This window comes from Phoenix dactylifera, unplaced genomic scaffold (genome assembly GCF_009389715.1).
Source record: "Phoenix dactylifera cultivar Barhee BC4 unplaced genomic scaffold, palm_55x_up_171113_PBpolish2nd_filt_p 000948F, whole genome shotgun sequence".
NCBI lineage: Eukaryota > Viridiplantae > Streptophyta > Magnoliopsida > Arecales > Arecaceae > Phoenix > Phoenix dactylifera.
The window spans coordinates 132,382-150,579 of record NW_024068306.1 but is presented as its reverse complement, the minus strand read 5'-3'; the positions used below and the strand labels follow the sequence as shown (position 1 = coordinate 150,579).

Sequence of the window (18,198 nt, the reverse complement as noted above, 5' to 3'; positions counted from 1 at the left end):
CTGAGGTTGTAATCATCATAAATGTTATGGTCTATAAATAGGGACATCTGAGGGCATCTGACATTATTTGTTATCAAAGGTATACCAGTTTGGCACATTAGGTGGTGGTAGCTTGTTTGAAACCCATGAGGAGGAATCATCAAAAAAGAAAAGAAAAAGAAAAAGAAAGACAAACAAATGAGGAACACTATTTGCACTATCACAAAGCTTATGTGCGAAAGAAAATTTCTATCATGAATTTGAGAGCTCCTTTACATTTTTTTTTTTTGGATTGAACATCCTTGTGCAAGGCTATGCTAATTTTCTCTATACTGTTCTAATTTTATCATATATTCAAAGAGGCAGAGCTCCTTTATTTTTCTCTTATAGATAACGTATAGCACTTATTTTATCAGATACCGATTACTGTTTTTTGTTTTTGATAAAATGGGAGGTATTGTTACCACCAACATCTGTTGTGTCGGTACCCGACTTCGTACCAGTTGTCTGGTGACACAGGTCAGCGTGGCTCCATGTCGTGCTGTGTCCGCCCAGTACCGACACAATAGAGGTAGGGGAGAGGAAGAACAGAAAAGAATAGAAGAGAGAGAGAGTGGGAAACGGAGGAAGCGGGAGAGAAAGGAAGAGAGAGGCCGGCCCTAGCCCGCCAATAAAGGTCTGAGAACGTCCGTGTTGAAGAGGCCGGGGAGAATGGCTTTGCCAACTTCAACTTAAAATCCGTAAAAATAAAAAAAGTTTCCTCCGGGCTCCTGTTTCGAAAAAAACAGAGAAACGGAGGCAGAGCCCCACCTCCGCGTCTCTCCAGCCAGTCTCTCTCTCCCTTCCTCCCTCCCTCTTTCTTTCTCTTTTTCCTTCTCTTTCTCTCCCTCCAGCGACGGGATCTTGGTTTCGATGATAGAACCATCTTGGTCCGCCGCAGGTATAGCTCAGGATGCCCTAAACGGGGTTCGAGATGGTTTCGCCAACCATGGTTACTATCTTTTATTTTATTGATAATGAAAAATACTTGGTGCTTGATATCTGTTATGAATCATGTGTTAGAATAATTTCAAAATATGGGCTTACACTGATTGCATATTTTGTTTTATAAAACGGGTTAGACGTATGGCTCAGAATGGTACTATGGTTAAGCCCAATATGATGTGTGATCATTTTGTTTTATGGGCTTTGGTGCACCTTGGATGTATAGGATTGAGTCCTATTTATTGTGGTACTTTTGGTATGTAGGCCAGGAAACCCAATTAGGGTTATGGAGCCTTTAATGGGAAGGCTCCTCTATGTTTCCTATATATAGGCTAGGTCCCCCTCTCCTCTCCATATGGTTGATAGCTTGCCCCATTGACGGCTATCTTTTGTGAGGAGCAAGGAAGGGAAGATCCAGCCGCTATTATTCCAGGTGATTGAAGAACATATTCAATATGTCTTCCGCAGGTATATCCCTTAAACTTGAATACAATATTATTTGTGATTCTAAATCTTAGCATGTTATTATTTATGACTAACAATTGGTATCAGAGCCTCCATGCTAGGATTAGAATCCTTCATATATAATTATTATTTTATCTGGATTTATAGATTTTATGCATTGGTGAATGGATCTTCTGCATAAATCGATCTTCCATTGATAATTAAATATCTGGTTTTATTTTATTTTAGATTTGAATGAAATATGATTATATATGATTTTCGGATTTAAAAAAAAAAAAATCACTGTTCATCTTCTTCCCTTTCCTTCCCGTAAGCTTTTCTTCCATGAATCAAAAAAAAAAAAAAAAAAAAAGGGAAGGGGAGGCAAGGCCTCCCTGGACTCGCGTCCGGCCTCCCCGGGAGGCGGACGGCCGCCCCACGGCGCCACAGCAGGCGGACGCCGCCGCCGCTGCGGGCCGCGGGCGCGTCCCAAGCCACCCCACGGCCGGCCGCAGGCCGTGGGGGCTTTCTTCCGGCCACCCCACGGCCGGCCGCAGGCCGTGGGGGCCTCGCGGAATCGGGGGTTTTCTCCCGGCCACCCCACAGCCGGCCGCGCGGCGGCCCGGGGAGCCTCGCCGGCCGCTCGCAGTGGCCGGCGTGGGTGGCGGCCATGGATGGCAGCCGCGGGCTGCCACCATGGGACAGCCACGGGTAGCAGCCACGGGCTGCTTCCCACACACACAAAAAAAAAAAAAAGGAGGGGAACAGCGGCGGCCAGAGGAAGAAGAAAGGTCAAAAAAAAAAAAAAAAAAAAAAAAAAAAAAAAAAAAAAGGGATTTAGGGCTTTTTCCTTCTGATTGGGCTTGGTCCTACTAAGCCTAACCTGAATAGGTCCATAATTGCAAGTTGGGCCCTTTTATTTAGTCAGCCCATGTTTATTTCATTTTGCATTTTAATGGACCAGAATGGGTCCATGCTGTAGGTTAGGCTCTTTTATAAACCAGCCCAATTTTATTTAATGGACCATAATGGATTTTGGACCCGGGCTAAGAGTTAGTAGCCCATTTAATTATTTTTTTTTTAATACTGAATAATTTGAATTAGGCCCTCATGCATATTAATTATTAAATTGTTAAATTTTGGACATTTCTTGCTGTCATATATGCCTTGAATTTTGTGATTAACATTTTTGGTTTAAATCACATGTGATTTTGATTATGATTTTGTCACATAACTATTATTTTGTGATTAAAATTTGTTGGGCATAAAGACTATCCTTATTTTCCCATTAAGAGAATATTTGAAATTGAAGTGGGTGGTAGTCACCAAAGTGGCACACTCACTGATATTTATCTGATTTTCTTAACCAAAAAAAAAAAAAGGAGGGTAGCATTGCATTTTGCCAAATCATTGAATGCAATATCTTGCCCGAAGGTGTTATTGTGTATGATGATTTAAAAAAAAAAAAATGACATGAAGTGATTAATGGGATTGCATTAGCCTAGAATCATTCTTCTGCCCAAAGGTGATGGTGTTTCGAAAGCTGATGTGATTTTGTTAATTAGCTTCATGATATGTTTTAAGAGTACCTTATAGCGTGTTGTGTTGTTAGCCCAAAGGCGACTCTACAATGATGCACGGAGGCTCTTACCGTAATTAGACTTATATGTTTTTTCAAGTTGATTACGGACTATCTAATTAATAGCCCAAGTTGATTAGATAGATATGTTATCATCCATTGATTGCATGCATCACTTTTGGATGATATTAAATAAAATATGTTGTTTCCGCAGTCTTGAATGCCTCTTCCCTATCAAGCCAATTGTCTGCCGTTCAAACTTTGACTGGAAATAATTATGTGAGATGGAAACGAGACATAGAAATAGCACTGGGTCTCTTGGGTTTAGATTTTGCTTTGGAGGAGCAGCCTTCAACACCAACAGATAAGAGCACTATCGAATACAAGGCTGAGTATGTCAAATGGGAAAGAGCTAACATGCTATGTTTGAAGATTATCAAGCGTTCCATATCTGATTCCATTATGGGTGCTATACCGGACCACGACAATGCTAAGAATTTTTTGGATGCTATAGGACAGCGATTTGTTGAGTCCGATAAGGCTGAGACTGGGGACCTAATGGATAAATTTATGAATATGAAATATGATGGTGTTTGTGGAGTTAGGGAGTACATCATGAAAATGTTGCACATAAGTTCTAAATTGGAAGCCCTCAAAGTTCCCATTGCAGAGCCTTTTCTTATCTATCATATTCTTAATAGCCTTCCTAGCCAGTTTAATCAGCTTAAAGTTGCTTATAATGCCCAGCGTGACAAATGAGATTTGAATGATTTGATTGCTGTGTGTGCCCAAGAGGAGTATAGAATACGTCGTGAGACTGTTGAAACTGTGCAACTGACCCATCAGCCTTCTCAAAACAAGAGGTCTTCTCATAATCGTAAGGGCAAGTTCCATAAGGGCAACAAACCTCACTACAATCAGCAGAACAAAGGATCTGGTGGGCAGACTTCTGGTGGTCCTAAAGGAATTATGAAAAAGAATGACAAATGTAAATTCTGCAAAAAGAAGGGTCATTGGCAGAAGGATTGCTTTAAGTTTAAGGCTTGGTTGGAGAAGAAGAAGATTTCATCAGGTATCTCCTTGGTTTTGGTTTGTTTTGAGTCTTATTTGATAGATGTACCTTTAAATTCTTGGTGGATAGACTCTGGTGCAAGTATTCATATCACTAATTCCTTACAGGGATTAATAAGGAGACGGAGGCCAAGTGAGAATGAAGTGAACCTATGCGTTGGAAATGGAGTTCAAGTTAAAGTTGAGTTTATAGGAGCAGTGAAGTTATCCTTGGAGTCTGGTTTTTCTCTTATTTTGGAAAATATATTTTTTGTACCGACGATGAGACGGAATTTAATTTTTGTGTCAAAGCTTGATCAGTCTGGATTTTCTTTTAAATTTAGTAATGGAATGATTGAACTATTTTATGACTCTCGTATGGTTGGACATGGCATTTTGTGTGATGGTTTATACAAATTGATTTTGGCTCCAGTTGATGAAATCTCTTGTGTTACTAAAGTTGGAAAGAAAAGGGCTTTAATTAGTGAATCATCCTCTATACTATGGCATAAGCGTTTAGGGCACATTTCAAGAGAGCGAATGGAGAGATTGATGAAAGTTGAGATTCTACCCTCTCTGAATTTTTCGGATTTTGACACTTGCATAGATTGCATAAGAGGAAAGCTGACTAAAACTACAAGAAAGGGATCCACTAGAAGCGATGGTCTTTTGGATCTAATTTACACCGATATTAGTGGACCGTTACCTTCTACTATATGTGGGAACAAATATTTTATAACCTTCATTGATGATTTCTCGCGTTATGGTTATGTTTACTTAATTAATGATAAATCCCTCGCTCTTGAAAAATTCAAGATATTTAAAATGGAAGTTGAAAAACAATGTGGGAAAAGTATCAAAGTTGTGAGATCTGACCGTGGTGGTGAATACTATGGTAAGTATGACGAGTCTGGTCAGAACATGGGTGATTTTGCAAGATTTTTACAGCAAAGTGGGATAGTCCCTCAATACACAATGCCAGGAACACCTGAGCAAAATGGTGTTTCTGAAAGGCATAATCGGACTCTAAAGGATATGGTCAGGAGTATGATGAGTAGAACAAATTTGCCAAAATTCTTATGGGGTGAAGCATTGAAATCTGCCATGTACATTCTGAACAGGGTTCCTAGTAAAGCTGTTGAGAAAACTCCTTTTGAATTGTGGACAGGTCGTAAACCCAGTTTAGCCCATTTTAAAGTTTGGGGCTGCCCAGCTGAGATTAGGATTTATAATCCTTATGAAAAGAAATTAGACCCCAAATCCACACCTGGTTTTTTTCATTGGGTATCCAGATAGATCAAAAGGCTACAAGTTCTATTGTCCTAATCGTGGCACCAGAATTGTTGAGTCCATTACAGCAAAATTTTTAGAAAATGATGTTGGTAATAGTGAGAGCTCCGTGTTAAATAAAATTTTTGCTGAACCAGATCAAGTTGTGGTTCCGATTCCTGTTGTACAAGAAAAAGTTATTTCTCAGCCAATTACAATAGTTAATAAAGAACCTGAGCATCAAGAAGAACTTCACGTTCCTCCTCCAACACCAGTAGAGTCATTTTCTGAACCACAAGTTAGGAGATCACAAAGGAAAAGAAGGTCTGCCTTGCCTAATGACTATATTGTCTACTTACTGGAGAGTGATTTTAATATTGGGCATAATATTGATCCTGTTTCTTTTAATGAAGCATTAACAAGACCTGACTCAGATAAATGGCTGAATGCTATGGAAGATGAAATGCTTTCTATGAAGAGAAATAAAGTTTGGGAACTTGTTGAACTTCCACCACATGTTAAGGCCATAGGTTGCAAATGGGTTTACAAATTCAAGTTAGACTCAAAAGGGGATGTTGAACGACAAAAGGCTAGACTGGTTGCCAAAGGGTTCACTCAGCGAGAGGGCATTGACTATAATGAGACTTTTTCACCGGTTTCATCCAAGGATTCCTTTAGAATTATCATGGCACTTGTAGCACACTATAATTTGGAGCTTCATCAAATGGATGTTAAGACAGCGTTTTTAAATGGAGATCTCTATGAAGAAGTTTACATGAGGCAACCTGAAGGTTTTGTCGTAGAGGAAAAGAAAAATTTAGTGTGTAAGTTGAACAAATCCATATATGGGCTCAAGCAAGCATCCCGACAATGGTATTTGAAATTTGATGAAGTTGTGACTTCTCTTGGTTTTGTTGAAAATACAGTGGACCAATGCATTTATCTCAAGATCAGTGGGAGAAAATTCATTTTTCTTGTTTTGTATGTAGATGATATTTTACTTGCCAGCAGTGACTTAGGGTTACTTCATGAGACAAAGAAAATGTTATCTGCTAATTTTGAAATGAAAGATCTTGGAGAAGCTTCCTTTGTACTTGGAATTGAGATACAGCGTGATAGAGACAGTGGCTTGTTGGGACTTTCACAGAAGACATACATACGACGCATCCTAGAGAGGTTCAATATGCAAAATTGTGCACCCGGTGATGTACCTATAGTAAAAGGGGATAAGTTTAGCAAAGCCCAGTGTCCAAGAAATGAACTTGAAAGAGAATCTTTGAAGAACATACCCTATGCAAGTGCTGTAGGGAGCTTGATGTATGCTCAAGTTTGCACTAGACCTGACATAGCCTATGCAGTAAGCGTCCTTAGTAGATTTCAATCGAATCCAGGACATGAGCATTGGAAAGCAGCTAAGAAAGTTATGAGATATTTGAAAAAGACTGAAGGTTATATGCTTACCTTTCAACGTACAGATCATCTTGAGGTGGTAGGCTACTCAGATTCTGATTTTGCAGGATGTCAAGATGATCTGAAGTCAACTTCAGGTTATGTTTTTATGATGGCTGGTGGTGCTATTTCTTGGAAAAGCGTTAAGCAAACTCTAGTGGCTTCTTCTACTATGCAGGCTGAATTTGTGGCATGTTATGGAGCTACGGTCCAAGCCATTTGGTTAAGGAATTTTATTTCTGGACTAAAAGTTGTTGATTCCATCTCGAGACCAATTACCATCTACTGTGATAATAGTGCAGCGGTGTTCTTTTCAAAGAATAACAAGAGTTCTGGTGGCTCTAAGCATATAGACATCAAGTACTTGGTAGTCAGAGATAAAGTTAAAGAAGGGCAGACAAAAATAGAGCATATAAATACAGAGGTAATGATTGCAGACCCATTGACTAAAGGACTCGCACCGAAAGTCTTTAAGACACATATTACCAATATGGGCATTGTGGAAACTTTTGATATTTTGGGTTAGTGGGAGTTATTTATGTAAAAGAACTACGTTTTGGCTTGATCCTCTTTACGAGGTACGTAGGCAACCCATATGCTTCGGGTACAGCCTCTTCCAATTATAAAAAAAAAATATTTATCTCCCTATTTATAATTCTGTATTTTGTGCACAGAAATTATAATTATATTTGAGCATGCATTGCACATATGTCTTTTATTATGATATCATTTTGATCTCGAGATATAATGCATAAAGACATGATGTGAGTCTCTTTTGAGACATATGGCTTCTTTTGAAGCATTTATGAGGACCGATATGAATTAGCACACCTTTGATCACATTTTGGTGCTAATTTCATACTACATACTACCACATTGGTTGGAGGATGGGGATCCATGTCGATAAGGATGTTAGCATTTGTAGCTGTGGAGTGGTCTTACATCGATTAAATGGTGTAACGACTTCCATGCTTCATGTTGATGTTCTTGTTGGACCGGATCATGTATCCAAGGTGATTATCATTTGAGCTATATGTGTGGCCACTTTTGTAATCTAACCCGAGAGTCGTTTTCAAAACAAAGTTTTTAAATTAATATGACAATCCGTGTTCGCCCAAGTGGGAGAATGTTAGAATAATTTCAAAATATGGGCTTACACTGATTGCATATTTTGTTTTATAAAACGGGTTAGACGTATGGCTCAGAATGGTACTATGGTTAAGCCCAATATGATGTGTGATCATTTTATTTTATGGGCTTTGGTGCACCTTGGATGTATAGGATTGAGTCCTATTTATTGTGGTACTTTTGGTATGTAGGCCAGGAAACCCAATTAGGGTTATGGAGCCTTTAATGGGAAGGCTCCTCTATGTTTCCTATATATAGGCTAGGTCCCCCTCTCCTCTCCATATGGTTGATAGCTTGCCCCATTGACGGCTATCTTTTGTGAGGAGCAAGGAAGGGAAGATCCAGCCGCTATTATTTCAGGTGATTGAAGAACGTATTCAATATGTCTTCCGCAGGTATATCCCTTAAACTTGAATACAGTATTATTTGTGATTCTAAATCTTAGCATGTTATTATTTATGACTAACATCATGTACATAATAAATATGAATCCATCTGCCAACTGCTTGAGAATGAATTAAAATAATCGATGGGAGTAAATTAGCCTTATAGTCAACCCCATCCAATCCACGTTTAGCAAGTATGCTGTTCTAGGAAGGGAGGCTTAGCAAGTAAATTGATGTATAGGCATTCTCCTACCTGTGTTTTTCTGATATATAAATGTTTCCATGTTTACTACAAAATGGTTTTACATCAAAACTTTCCCAGAATTTGCTTAGTGGTAATATGCTTCACTACGATGTTATAATAAAGGTGGTTGCATATTTAATTAGGAGTTAAAAAAAGAGAAAAACAACTAGTTTATAGATCAGTATGTGTTTTCTTTGGTTTTCTTTCTTATCACTTGATTTGGTTTCTGGGTTGTTTATTTTGGCCCTCTTACGGCATTGCTGATTAGCAAAGTGTATGCTTTTGCAATGGACAAACTGGAGGTTCTCTTCTTTCCAGGATTGAAGTATACTTGGCGGGTGAGCAATGCGAGTTCGCCACATGATCTTCACTAAAGGTGTTGTAGGACCACTTAAATCCTCCTCAATGGATGACGGTTACAGCTTGGCCTACGATCGTGTGCAGTTAAGCTGATGCGCATAATAGGTGGATGGTTACTGAGTTATGAGTTCGCCTTACTCGATAACAGATGCCGGCCCATGTCCTATATAAACAATGCTGGAGAACCTCTAGGTACACTTTCTCTATGCTTTTCTCACTTACACTCACTTCCTATCAAATCTCTATTGTTTCTTCAAAATTCATGCCCGACTTAGCCATCGGAAGATCTTCCTCTAAACAAACTCCGGCAAGTGGACTTCTTCTTATTTTCAGGTCGGACGACAGCAGCCACAACCAGCCATCCTCGCCAGCTGACCTCTCTAAGCTCGAAAGTCGTATTTTGGCAGCAGCAAGGAGGTCATGCGAAAACTTCTATTCCAAGAGCCTATGTGCCTTCACACATAACACCAAATATATTATGAGGATCACATGAAATTGTGAGTTGGGAATCATCCCAATATTCACTCCTCTCTATGTTATGGTTCGATTTTTGGATGGATCTCTATAAAATCAGCTAAACTTTGGCTATGGGAATTATACCCGATGTCAAGTTCAGCTCAAAACGGTCGCTCAATTGCATCTTCCTTGTGTCCAAAACAAATTGGCCTGGCCAAGTTTTGTAATTCCCACGGACAGCCCACTATCTGGACTAGGGCCCAACCAATCATGGGCCTTAATCAGTGAAACGGACGGGATTCAAGCTTGGGGCTTCTGGCCATTTAATACAAAGGGCCTTTACCGCTGAAAACAAAACGGGCCAAAATCGGCAAATATCCTGAAGCCGAAATCCACGATTGGCGTTGAAGACGGGGGCGGAGCGATCTGATCTCCGGCGAGAAGAGCGGAGATGGCGCTGGGTTTAGCCGCCCGCATCCAGCTATTGCGATTCCTCGCCGCGGTTCTTTTCTTCCATGGCTCCGAGTACATCCTCGCCGCCTCCATCCACGGCCGCTCCAGCGTAACCTTGAGCTGTAAGCGTTCTTTCTCTCGCCTTCCTTTTCTCTCTCGCTAGGGATTTGGTTTTCGGTAACTCGACTTTCTTGATTGGAACTAATTGTACCCTTTAATTTCATTTCCTGGTTTGATTTCATTGTTTTCTTGTGTTGGTGGATTTCTTGGATTCAAGATTTGGTGAATCAACCACCAAGTGCATGCTCGACGGGTATCACCTCTTGCCTCTTGGGGACGGGGTTTGAATCCTTTTGGAGTCATCTGGGGTGGTGGTCTAGGGTAGAAGGTGGGGATTAGCTCCTCCTAATCTCAAAAAAACAAATCAGGGTTTTAGGTGCAAGAAAATTAAAAATCTTTTAAATTATACCGGGATTGCAGGACATTGACCCGTCTGTTTGATCGAATTTTGTTGATATGATTTTTGTTATTTCTTCTTTTGTGGATTTCTTGCATGAATTCTGGAAGACTGTGTGCATGCGAGATTTGGTGACTTAGGGAGTTCAAAGCAGAACCTGATATGTGTGTTTGACATAGCTCAAGAATATGCGATATCTCAAGTCCTAGACAAGACGCGCGTGATAATTTCTATAAATTCCACAGCATGTGACAAGAGTGATTGGAGGATGTTCTTTGTCTTGAGGTTTCAAAGGCTAGGTCTCTGTCAGATAAGAGATATAAGCTGTAGAAGATGCTAGTTCTGCCCGTGAGATGATCTTGGAAAAAATTAGTGACGTTTCTGTTTCAATATTAGTTATATCTCATTTTTAGTAGTATAGTTGTGTTAGAACGAGAACCATGCCCTTGTTTTTTTTCCTTAAAAAAATAAATGCAGATATACTAGATTTGATTTCACAGGGTAGATTCCTCAAAGATAGAGAATCTACATTTGGAAATTTTTGTTTCACTAGGATGTAAATAGTGTGAGTGAAGCTAGTATAGCAGTTGGGTGGTTTAGGATGCATAAGCATCTCAAGTATTTCACTTGTTCTATTGGATGGTCTGTGCTCTCTTTATTCTTTTCTCCCCTTAATATATTTCTTTTTGGTACTGTTATGGGACTTTGAAAATCCATATCTTTCTATGAAACTTAAGAAGCAAGTGTTAGTATGGATGTGCAGCCTCATGGGGGTTATAAGTATCAGCACATTGGTATCTCTTTTGATGTTCCCCCATGCATCACTGTTTGTAAAGTAGTGCTGTATCACTGTTTGACTTTCTTTCTTTCTTTCTTTATTTATTTTTTGCATATCTAAAGTTGTTAACGGGCTTGTTTAAAGGTCATTTTGTTTTTTAGTACAGTTAGATTACTATTTACTGAAATTTCAGAGTCTGTGATCGGATAATTCTGTATAACCCAAATACGCAGTGGCTAAGTGCCAATATTTAAAATTCTTTAAGGAGATCTTATCACTAATTTAATGATAAGTAGTCATGATGGCAAGTTTTTGGTTGGTTGAATTAGAAGACAAAGGAGAGTTAGTGCTAGACATCGATTTCCTCTGGGGCCTCACTAGAGCTAATCAGGCATGATTTTTTTTTCTTCTAATTTGTTCTCCTCTAGTGGTGGCTGCTTTTCCCCAAGAGGAGATTTTTTTGGAAAGAAATGGCCCCCAAGAAGCATGGGTTGGCTGCTGTTGGAGGTAGAACCGGGGAGCCACGCTCATAGGTCAGGTGGACATGCTTTGAAAGTCAGTGGAGGTTTTGCTTCTTCCAATATGCATGGTTCACTTTGCTAAAATGTGATGATCCTGTCATAATGTAGTCCTCTTATAGGGTTAAAGTAATGTAAATGTGGCTACATATGAAATAGTTGATTCTTCCTCGTTTTCTTGGCTCAATTTATCACCAATCAATTATATTGGAATCTTACATTTATTCCATGAATATCGCAAGAACCTATAGACAAACATTTTGGGTTTAAAAAGTAGCATGAGATTATGCAATAATAATTCCATTTATTTTGACCTAATTGTTGAAGTGTACATTAGTAAAGAAGTCTTTAATATCAAGAATGCAGATATACATCAAAGTATCAGATTGCTTTTCTTGTGGATTGTGAGTAAATGGTAAATTGGTTTGACCAAAAATGAAGCTAGGCTGGCATGAACTCGACCAGCTCTTTGGTTGCTGAGACACTTTGATGGGCCACAGCCTGGGAGAAACAGAAAAGCACTCTGATATCGTAATACCCGTCTCCCTGCTTGCCACTTAATGCCAGAGTCACTATCTCTAATGCCGAGCTCGATCACCACCAGATCAAAAACACCTACTTGCTAGCTGCAATTTTTGATAAAGTATCCATTAGTTTTAAACTGATCTAAACATAGATGTTAAGGTAAGGACTCATGTCTGAAAGAGGCTAATGAAAGTCCATGTTTCTCTCCCTGATGTGGTCATGATAAATGTAAGGTTCCCTATGACTGGAACATGGTGAACCAAAGGCATGTGACATAATTTATTTGTCAATTTACACCATTTTGGCACATTTAGGCATGTAAATTGTTTGATATGCATTTGAAACACAATTTACATCACTGTGAAGCTAATGATGCAAAAAACTGAAATCCTACGAAGCAATTTATCCACAATTGCATTTTTGAAGAACTGGGAAGCTCTTTAATGTTATGTAGTCTATAACGAACCTATGTGATTTAGTTCAGTATTTGTTGTAGTAGATCCCTAAGGTCGATGGACCCTATATATTCCAGTTATGTTCTATAAACTCTTGTGCTCTATTTAATTTTCTCATATTGTTCGTTGCTACTTTTTTGTGCCCTTATTTGGTCTGATCATCTAAGATATTAAATTTTTAATTAAATTTTTAATTAAATTTTTAATTGAATATTATCCGAAACCATACCTTGTGATTTGGAACTGGAGCTGCCTCTGCATCCTTTTAAGTGTTTCAGAGATGGATGCTGATCATTAATATTTCCAAATCACGAGTTATTAATTTCATGAAGGGATTGGATCCTGAACCTCAGGTGGACAATACTCCAGCAAGCTGCCATGCGCATCGCTTCTGTTGTCATGAGAAAATGGACATACCCAAGCTACAATCTTTCTTTCTGACACCCACCTTCATATACCTATGCCACACCCTTTATGGGCCACGAAAGAAGTTATAGTCATGGAATATCCAACATGAATTCATATCTCGATTGCTAAATTTAAAAAACAAGTGTTGTCACCAAGTCAAATTGGTGTACTAGGATATGGTTCATATTCACATGCAAGTACTACAACACCATATATTGGCACTCATAGGCATTCAGAACCTAATTCTATATCAAGAAGGGTTCTGTCACCGCATCAGATTACTGTACTTGGATATTTTTTCAATTCACTATATCAATATAGTATATGGTAGGATATGGTTCACATTCACATGCACTACACTTGCAAAGGGCAAGTTATCTAACATGTTGGTTTTACGTATGCCAGCCACATGATAGATGCACATGAATGGAACCAAACAGAAGAAGCCATCTTACATGCCTTGCATTCTAGAGATGCATGAACTCATGTTGATGCACCACCTTGTGGACAGAAGTTCACTTGTCCTGCTTCTTTCTCCAGCAAATGTCCAGGTTAAGAACCCAACACTGATTCTCAATCAACTGCGCTGAGGCAAGACATGGCTAATTTATAGGAGTGTTGAATGCTTCTTAATGTTTGGCCAATGTATAATTAGTGTACAAGATGTGGGCTATGGCAATATGGGTCTTGCCTCCCGCTGCTGCAGCCAACCCCACCAATACTCCCTCCGCACCCCACAAAATACAGAAAGAAGTAGAGGAGGCGGCTTCATGTGTGAGCACATTGCCGAACTATGATCCATTTCTGCAGAAGGAATGGGAGAGGTGATAATGGGTCGTGTCTCGGGGGTTGTGTCTAGGTTTAGCATGTCAACGACCGATTCATTCAAGTAATGGGTTAATATAGGTCTAAGACACTACATTTTGAGTAATCCAAAATTGCCCACCGTTTTTGGCTCTTTGCTCTGAGTCTTCTGATAAAAGTAAAATTAGGCATTATGGTCATATATGGGACCATAGCTCAAATGAGGACACTGAAAATGTTGAAAATGAAATAAGCCAAAAGGGTGCAACATATAGACCTCCTTATGGGATCTCTATGAAGAATGTATTCGTAGTATCTTGCAAGATTTGGTACCTATGAAACATGTTCGGAACAATCAAATGAAACTAGATTGAACTAGAAAATAATTCAGGCACACAAACAAATGATACAGCAGTTGATTACAGGTCAGAACTGAAGAACGATTCAAATTGATGCTTCAATGAACCAAATGCTCATGAATGATGGAGAATGACATGACAAACCTATAAGCTGAAATTTCAGGACCAGTGACAAGCAAATGGCGAAGATATGCAGTATCCTATCTATAACTGTATTTCACTAATGAAAATAGGAGAAAAGAATTGAGAGGTAAACAAGATTATTATAAGTAACCATAATTAACCTCTAATGACAATTCAAAGATGAAACAACACCCCTTTCTTTCTTCTAAATCTGGTGAACTATCTAGTGGCTATTAAAGCTTAGATTTTGGTCTCATGAAATTATTTGTCTATTAGCTTATTGAGCAAAATACCATACACCTTTAGCTCACACCAGGGAGAAAGTTCCGTGGTTGAAATGGTGAAGAAATGACTATCGCATTCCCTTATTATTTTATCATTGGTCATTCTTAAGACAATCATGCATGCATGATGTCACAAATAGCAAATATCAAATACTGTCACTCATGAATTGAATTCCTTTGAATTGCTGACTAATGTTAAACAAGTCTGTGGCTGAGATCTGTTATAAATAATGTGTATAGCAAGTATGAAAGCATGTGCCAACTACTTCTAAGAATAAACTAAAAGAAATGACAGTTGATAGGAGAGCAGTCTTTTACAGTATCCCATCAAACTCATGATTAACAAGTATTTTGATCTATAGGCACTTTCCTAATGTGTTTGGTTGATAGGTAAATGTAATAATTTTTAGTTAAAAATAGTTTTCCATTAAAAATTCCCTAAAGTTTGCTCATTGATGATGTGCTTCACAACATAGAACAGATTGGACACGTGTCTGCATATTTATTTTGGTGTGAGCACAACTAATTTATAAATGAATATGTGTTTCTTTGATTTTCTTTCTTATAATTTGTTTTTGTTATAATTTGGTCCTCTTGCAGCACTTTTGATTAGCAAGCAATATGCTGTTGCAATGATTTGTGCATTGCTAGAGTACAAGATAGAGCTAGTCTTCTTTCCAGAATTGAAGGAGAATTGGTGGATGAGCAACATTGGCCTTATGATGGTAATAATAGGGGAGGTCATACGGAAAGCTGCTGTTTTAACGGCTCGCCGTTCCTTCACACACACCATCAGAGTTTATTATGAAAATCACCATCAGTTGATCACTCATGGAATTTATAGGTAATTTCTTAATGAAGAAATTCATCACAATGTTTACAGTATTGCAAAGAACTCTAAATGTTATGGTATGATCAGAATTTACTTTGAATAAGCTACTTGCATATAGATACAAGTTCTTATTGAATAATCACTGATTCACTAGGTAGAATAAAATAGTTTCCTTGCTGGATAAGTTGAAAATAGTAGTGCAGATAATATTCTTGTTGATTAGGAGCCTCTTGATCTTTGACCTGCATCAGTTTTTCCAGTTTGTAACTGAATATACATTTCATGCAGCTAACTTGTTTTAGTTAGTGGAATGGGAGCCACATGAAACCAGTATGCTAAAGTACCAAGGATGCATCAGTATCCCTGCATGCTGATTTGTGGTGTGGATAGTGCTGGTAAATTAAAGTATTCCAACTAGGACTGCTAACAGATCTCCTGCACGTGCTCCCAACCCAACAGAATCAAAAGAAGAGGGAGGAGGAAAGAAATTTAAGAACTTGTTAATTTTACTCATGAGGAGAGGGAATATTGACTGATTTTAACATTATCTTATATTAGGATTAACCTGATCAAGGCTCTAAATTCTAAAGTCTGATGAGGATAAGGTGTTCAATTTAAAGGTTAAGATGTTGGATACTTATTAATATGTTTCAACTGTTTTTTTTTTTTTACTTTTTGTATAGACACATGCCAGATTTAGAAAAAGAATTAGAAGCTGTACTATTAAGGAGCTCTGCAAAATACAGCAATTCAGGTGAGTAAAATTTCAGGTTTGGTTGTTAAAAATATAATGGTTTGAGTAAGCTATGTAAATGATATTCGTCTAAAGAAAATAAAGTAAATCTCTATTTAGGTTTCATCCTTCTTATCATGTGACTTTTTTCTGTACATTATCAATTAGATTAATGGCCTAATTACTCAGAAAAGAGAAATGCTTCAGGATGCTGCTGTAGTTTGATTACGGTATTTAATCTTTTATTTTCCAAAAAAAAAAAAATCCTTCTCTTTCTTTCTTTATTTTTACCTTTCTTTTCTTTTCCTTGGAAGTTGGGATTTCTTTTTGTTCTCAGAGCTCATAATTTGTTAGTATCTGCTATAGGGTCTGAGGTGGTATAAGACAGCTTGTTCTTCTATATTTTAGATGTACTTATGTTCTGCACTGCTGCTTTATGGGATAATAAAGGGGTGGGCCTCTCCCAGCCAAATCCCTACCCCAATGTTTCTTAGGCTATAAGCCTTGTATCAGCATGATCCCAAAAATTGATGAGGGAGATCTTGCATAAACTAATCCCAAGCAAACTTTTCATTGCTAGAGCCTGAGTCCTGCATTTGACATAGTATACTTGCTATTTCTACTATTTGCTTCTAATGGAATCAACTAGTCATCATATAATAGTTGTCTAATATGTATTCAATGAAACAGATTCATGCGCCATCCAGGGTATTGTGGCTTTTTTATCTGGGCAACTGGAACTCAGCTTATGCTCTGCAATCCCATATGCATCGTAGCCTTTACAATGGTCACCTGGCGATTCTTTTATAGGAGGATACGGTATCCATTTTAGCAAGCAAAAATGATTAAATCATATTGCCTTTATTGCTGTCTTTAGTGTGTTTTTCATTTTGAGACGATTGACTAGATAGAAGAGTTTGTTGCCACAGTTCCTGAGTTAACAGGGATATTTCCATCTTTGATAGATTGAACCTAGCATGCTATTGAACTAAAAGGTTGATTTTTAGTTTAGTCATATACATTTTTTAAATACTAATCCTTAACTCTGAAATAGATTTGAAGAGTTCTTCTTGAGGCAGTTTTTTGGCTCCCAGTATGTGGAATATGCACGGCGAGTTCCTTCTGGACTTCCTTTCATAAAATGAGAAGCTGTGCAAGTATAATTGAGCATTTGTCTTGTTTCTTTTTGAGTTTCCCTGCAGCTTTTCGAAAGCTAGCAGATAAAAATTTCTAGGAAAGTGAAAATTAGTCTATAACTCTGCACTATGATTGCAGATTGACTTCTTACCAAATGGGAAAATGTCTGCTTCAGCATCAACTTGTTTGCTATCTGGCTGTGTGAAGGATGCAGGAAACACATTTAAGGCACGTATCAATTGATCTATGCAGTAAATTATGGCATACTTAACCGGCCAAATGATGGTGGGGAGTTGTGGATAAGTTGAAATTCAGTCTCTCGCTTATGGATCCTTGGTCTTAGAAAGGAGCTGCCAGGTCTGAGCAGTGGCTGAAGATGCTTGATTAGTAACAGTCCTGCCCCAAACAGTATGCTAGGCTTTTCTCATCCAGCACAGCAGCAGTCATTTTTTGTTTCTGTTCAAAGTGAGTTACCAAATTTAGCTGTCTGAAATTCTGTATGTGCGTGCCCTGAGGTTTCTAGAACTTCCTTCCTGTAGTAGCTACCAGCATTGAGAGAGATTTCATAGTCGCTTGGTTCGCTCTATGTGATTTCAAGACTTGTTGTACTCCATTGTATTCAAACGAAAAAAAGACTTGTAATCAATGTCTGTATCTCATTCCCAAGGTGCATGCGTGTGCATGTTGACCATGACTCTGTAACTATTACAGTCGTGATTTGTTGCCTTCCTACGTGTGTTTGTAACTCGAGGCTCTGCAGTCCTTATTGAAGACCAGTGCCCGGCAAGAGAGAACCATATCAACCCTTGCTGCATCTTCTGCAGCCAAGAGAAAACATCGGTGGATTCCCATCTGCTGGTAGCTTTTGAGAAGAAAAGCGAAGATGCCCTTACTGCTGCCATAAACTGAGACCACTTCGCAAGGTTTTCCATGAATCTTTAGGGCTCGCTGCTCCTTAGTTGATAGAGGGACGTTATCATAATCATCAACCCAATCAGCTGCTT

At 38.6% G+C, this 18,198-nt stretch overlaps 2 protein-coding genes and 1 non-coding gene across 5 annotated transcripts; 2 read left to right on the top strand and 1 right to left on the bottom strand.

Moving 5' to 3' along the window:
• Positions 1-242: 242 nt before the first annotated feature.
• Positions 243-348, bottom strand: LOC120107660. The gene has a single exon (XR_005509355.1). It is a non-coding gene; the product is annotated as a U6 spliceosomal RNA (small nuclear RNA).
• A 78-nt stretch (positions 349-426) lies between these two features.
• LOC120107655 lies at positions 427-3,745 on the top strand. The gene is made up of 2 exons (XM_039121017.1): positions 427-433; positions 3,201-3,745. The coding sequence occupies exons 1-2, from the start codon at positions 427-429 to the stop codon at positions 3,743-3,745; spliced, it is 552 nt and encodes a 183-aa protein (XP_038976945.1).
• Positions 3,746-9,675: 5,930 nt separating this feature from the next.
• LOC120107658 (probable protein-S-isoprenylcysteine O-methyltransferase) lies at positions 9,676-17,860 on the top strand. 3 transcript variants are annotated; one of them, XR_005509353.1, is made up of 6 exons: positions 9,676-9,903; positions 15,093-15,336; positions 16,008-16,078; positions 16,748-16,876; positions 17,112-17,214; positions 17,333-17,860. XR_005509353.1 is itself a non-coding variant. In XM_039121021.1 (5 exons), the coding sequence occupies exons 1-4, from the start codon at positions 9,780-9,782 to the stop codon at positions 17,200-17,202; spliced, it is 588 nt and encodes a 195-aa protein (XP_038976949.1). In that variant the 5' UTR covers positions 9,678-9,779; the 3' UTR covers positions 17,203-17,210; positions 17,333-17,860. The 3 variants fall into 3 exon arrangements, 2 of the variants coding, with proteins under 2 accessions (XP_038976949.1, XP_038976948.1); XM_039121021.1 differs by lacking the exon at positions 16,008-16,078 and having other exon boundaries at positions 9,678-9,903; positions 17,112-17,210; XM_039121020.1 differs by lacking the exon at positions 16,008-16,078 and having other exon boundaries at positions 9,678-9,903.
• The last annotated feature ends 338 nt before the right edge of the window (positions 17,861-18,198 follow it).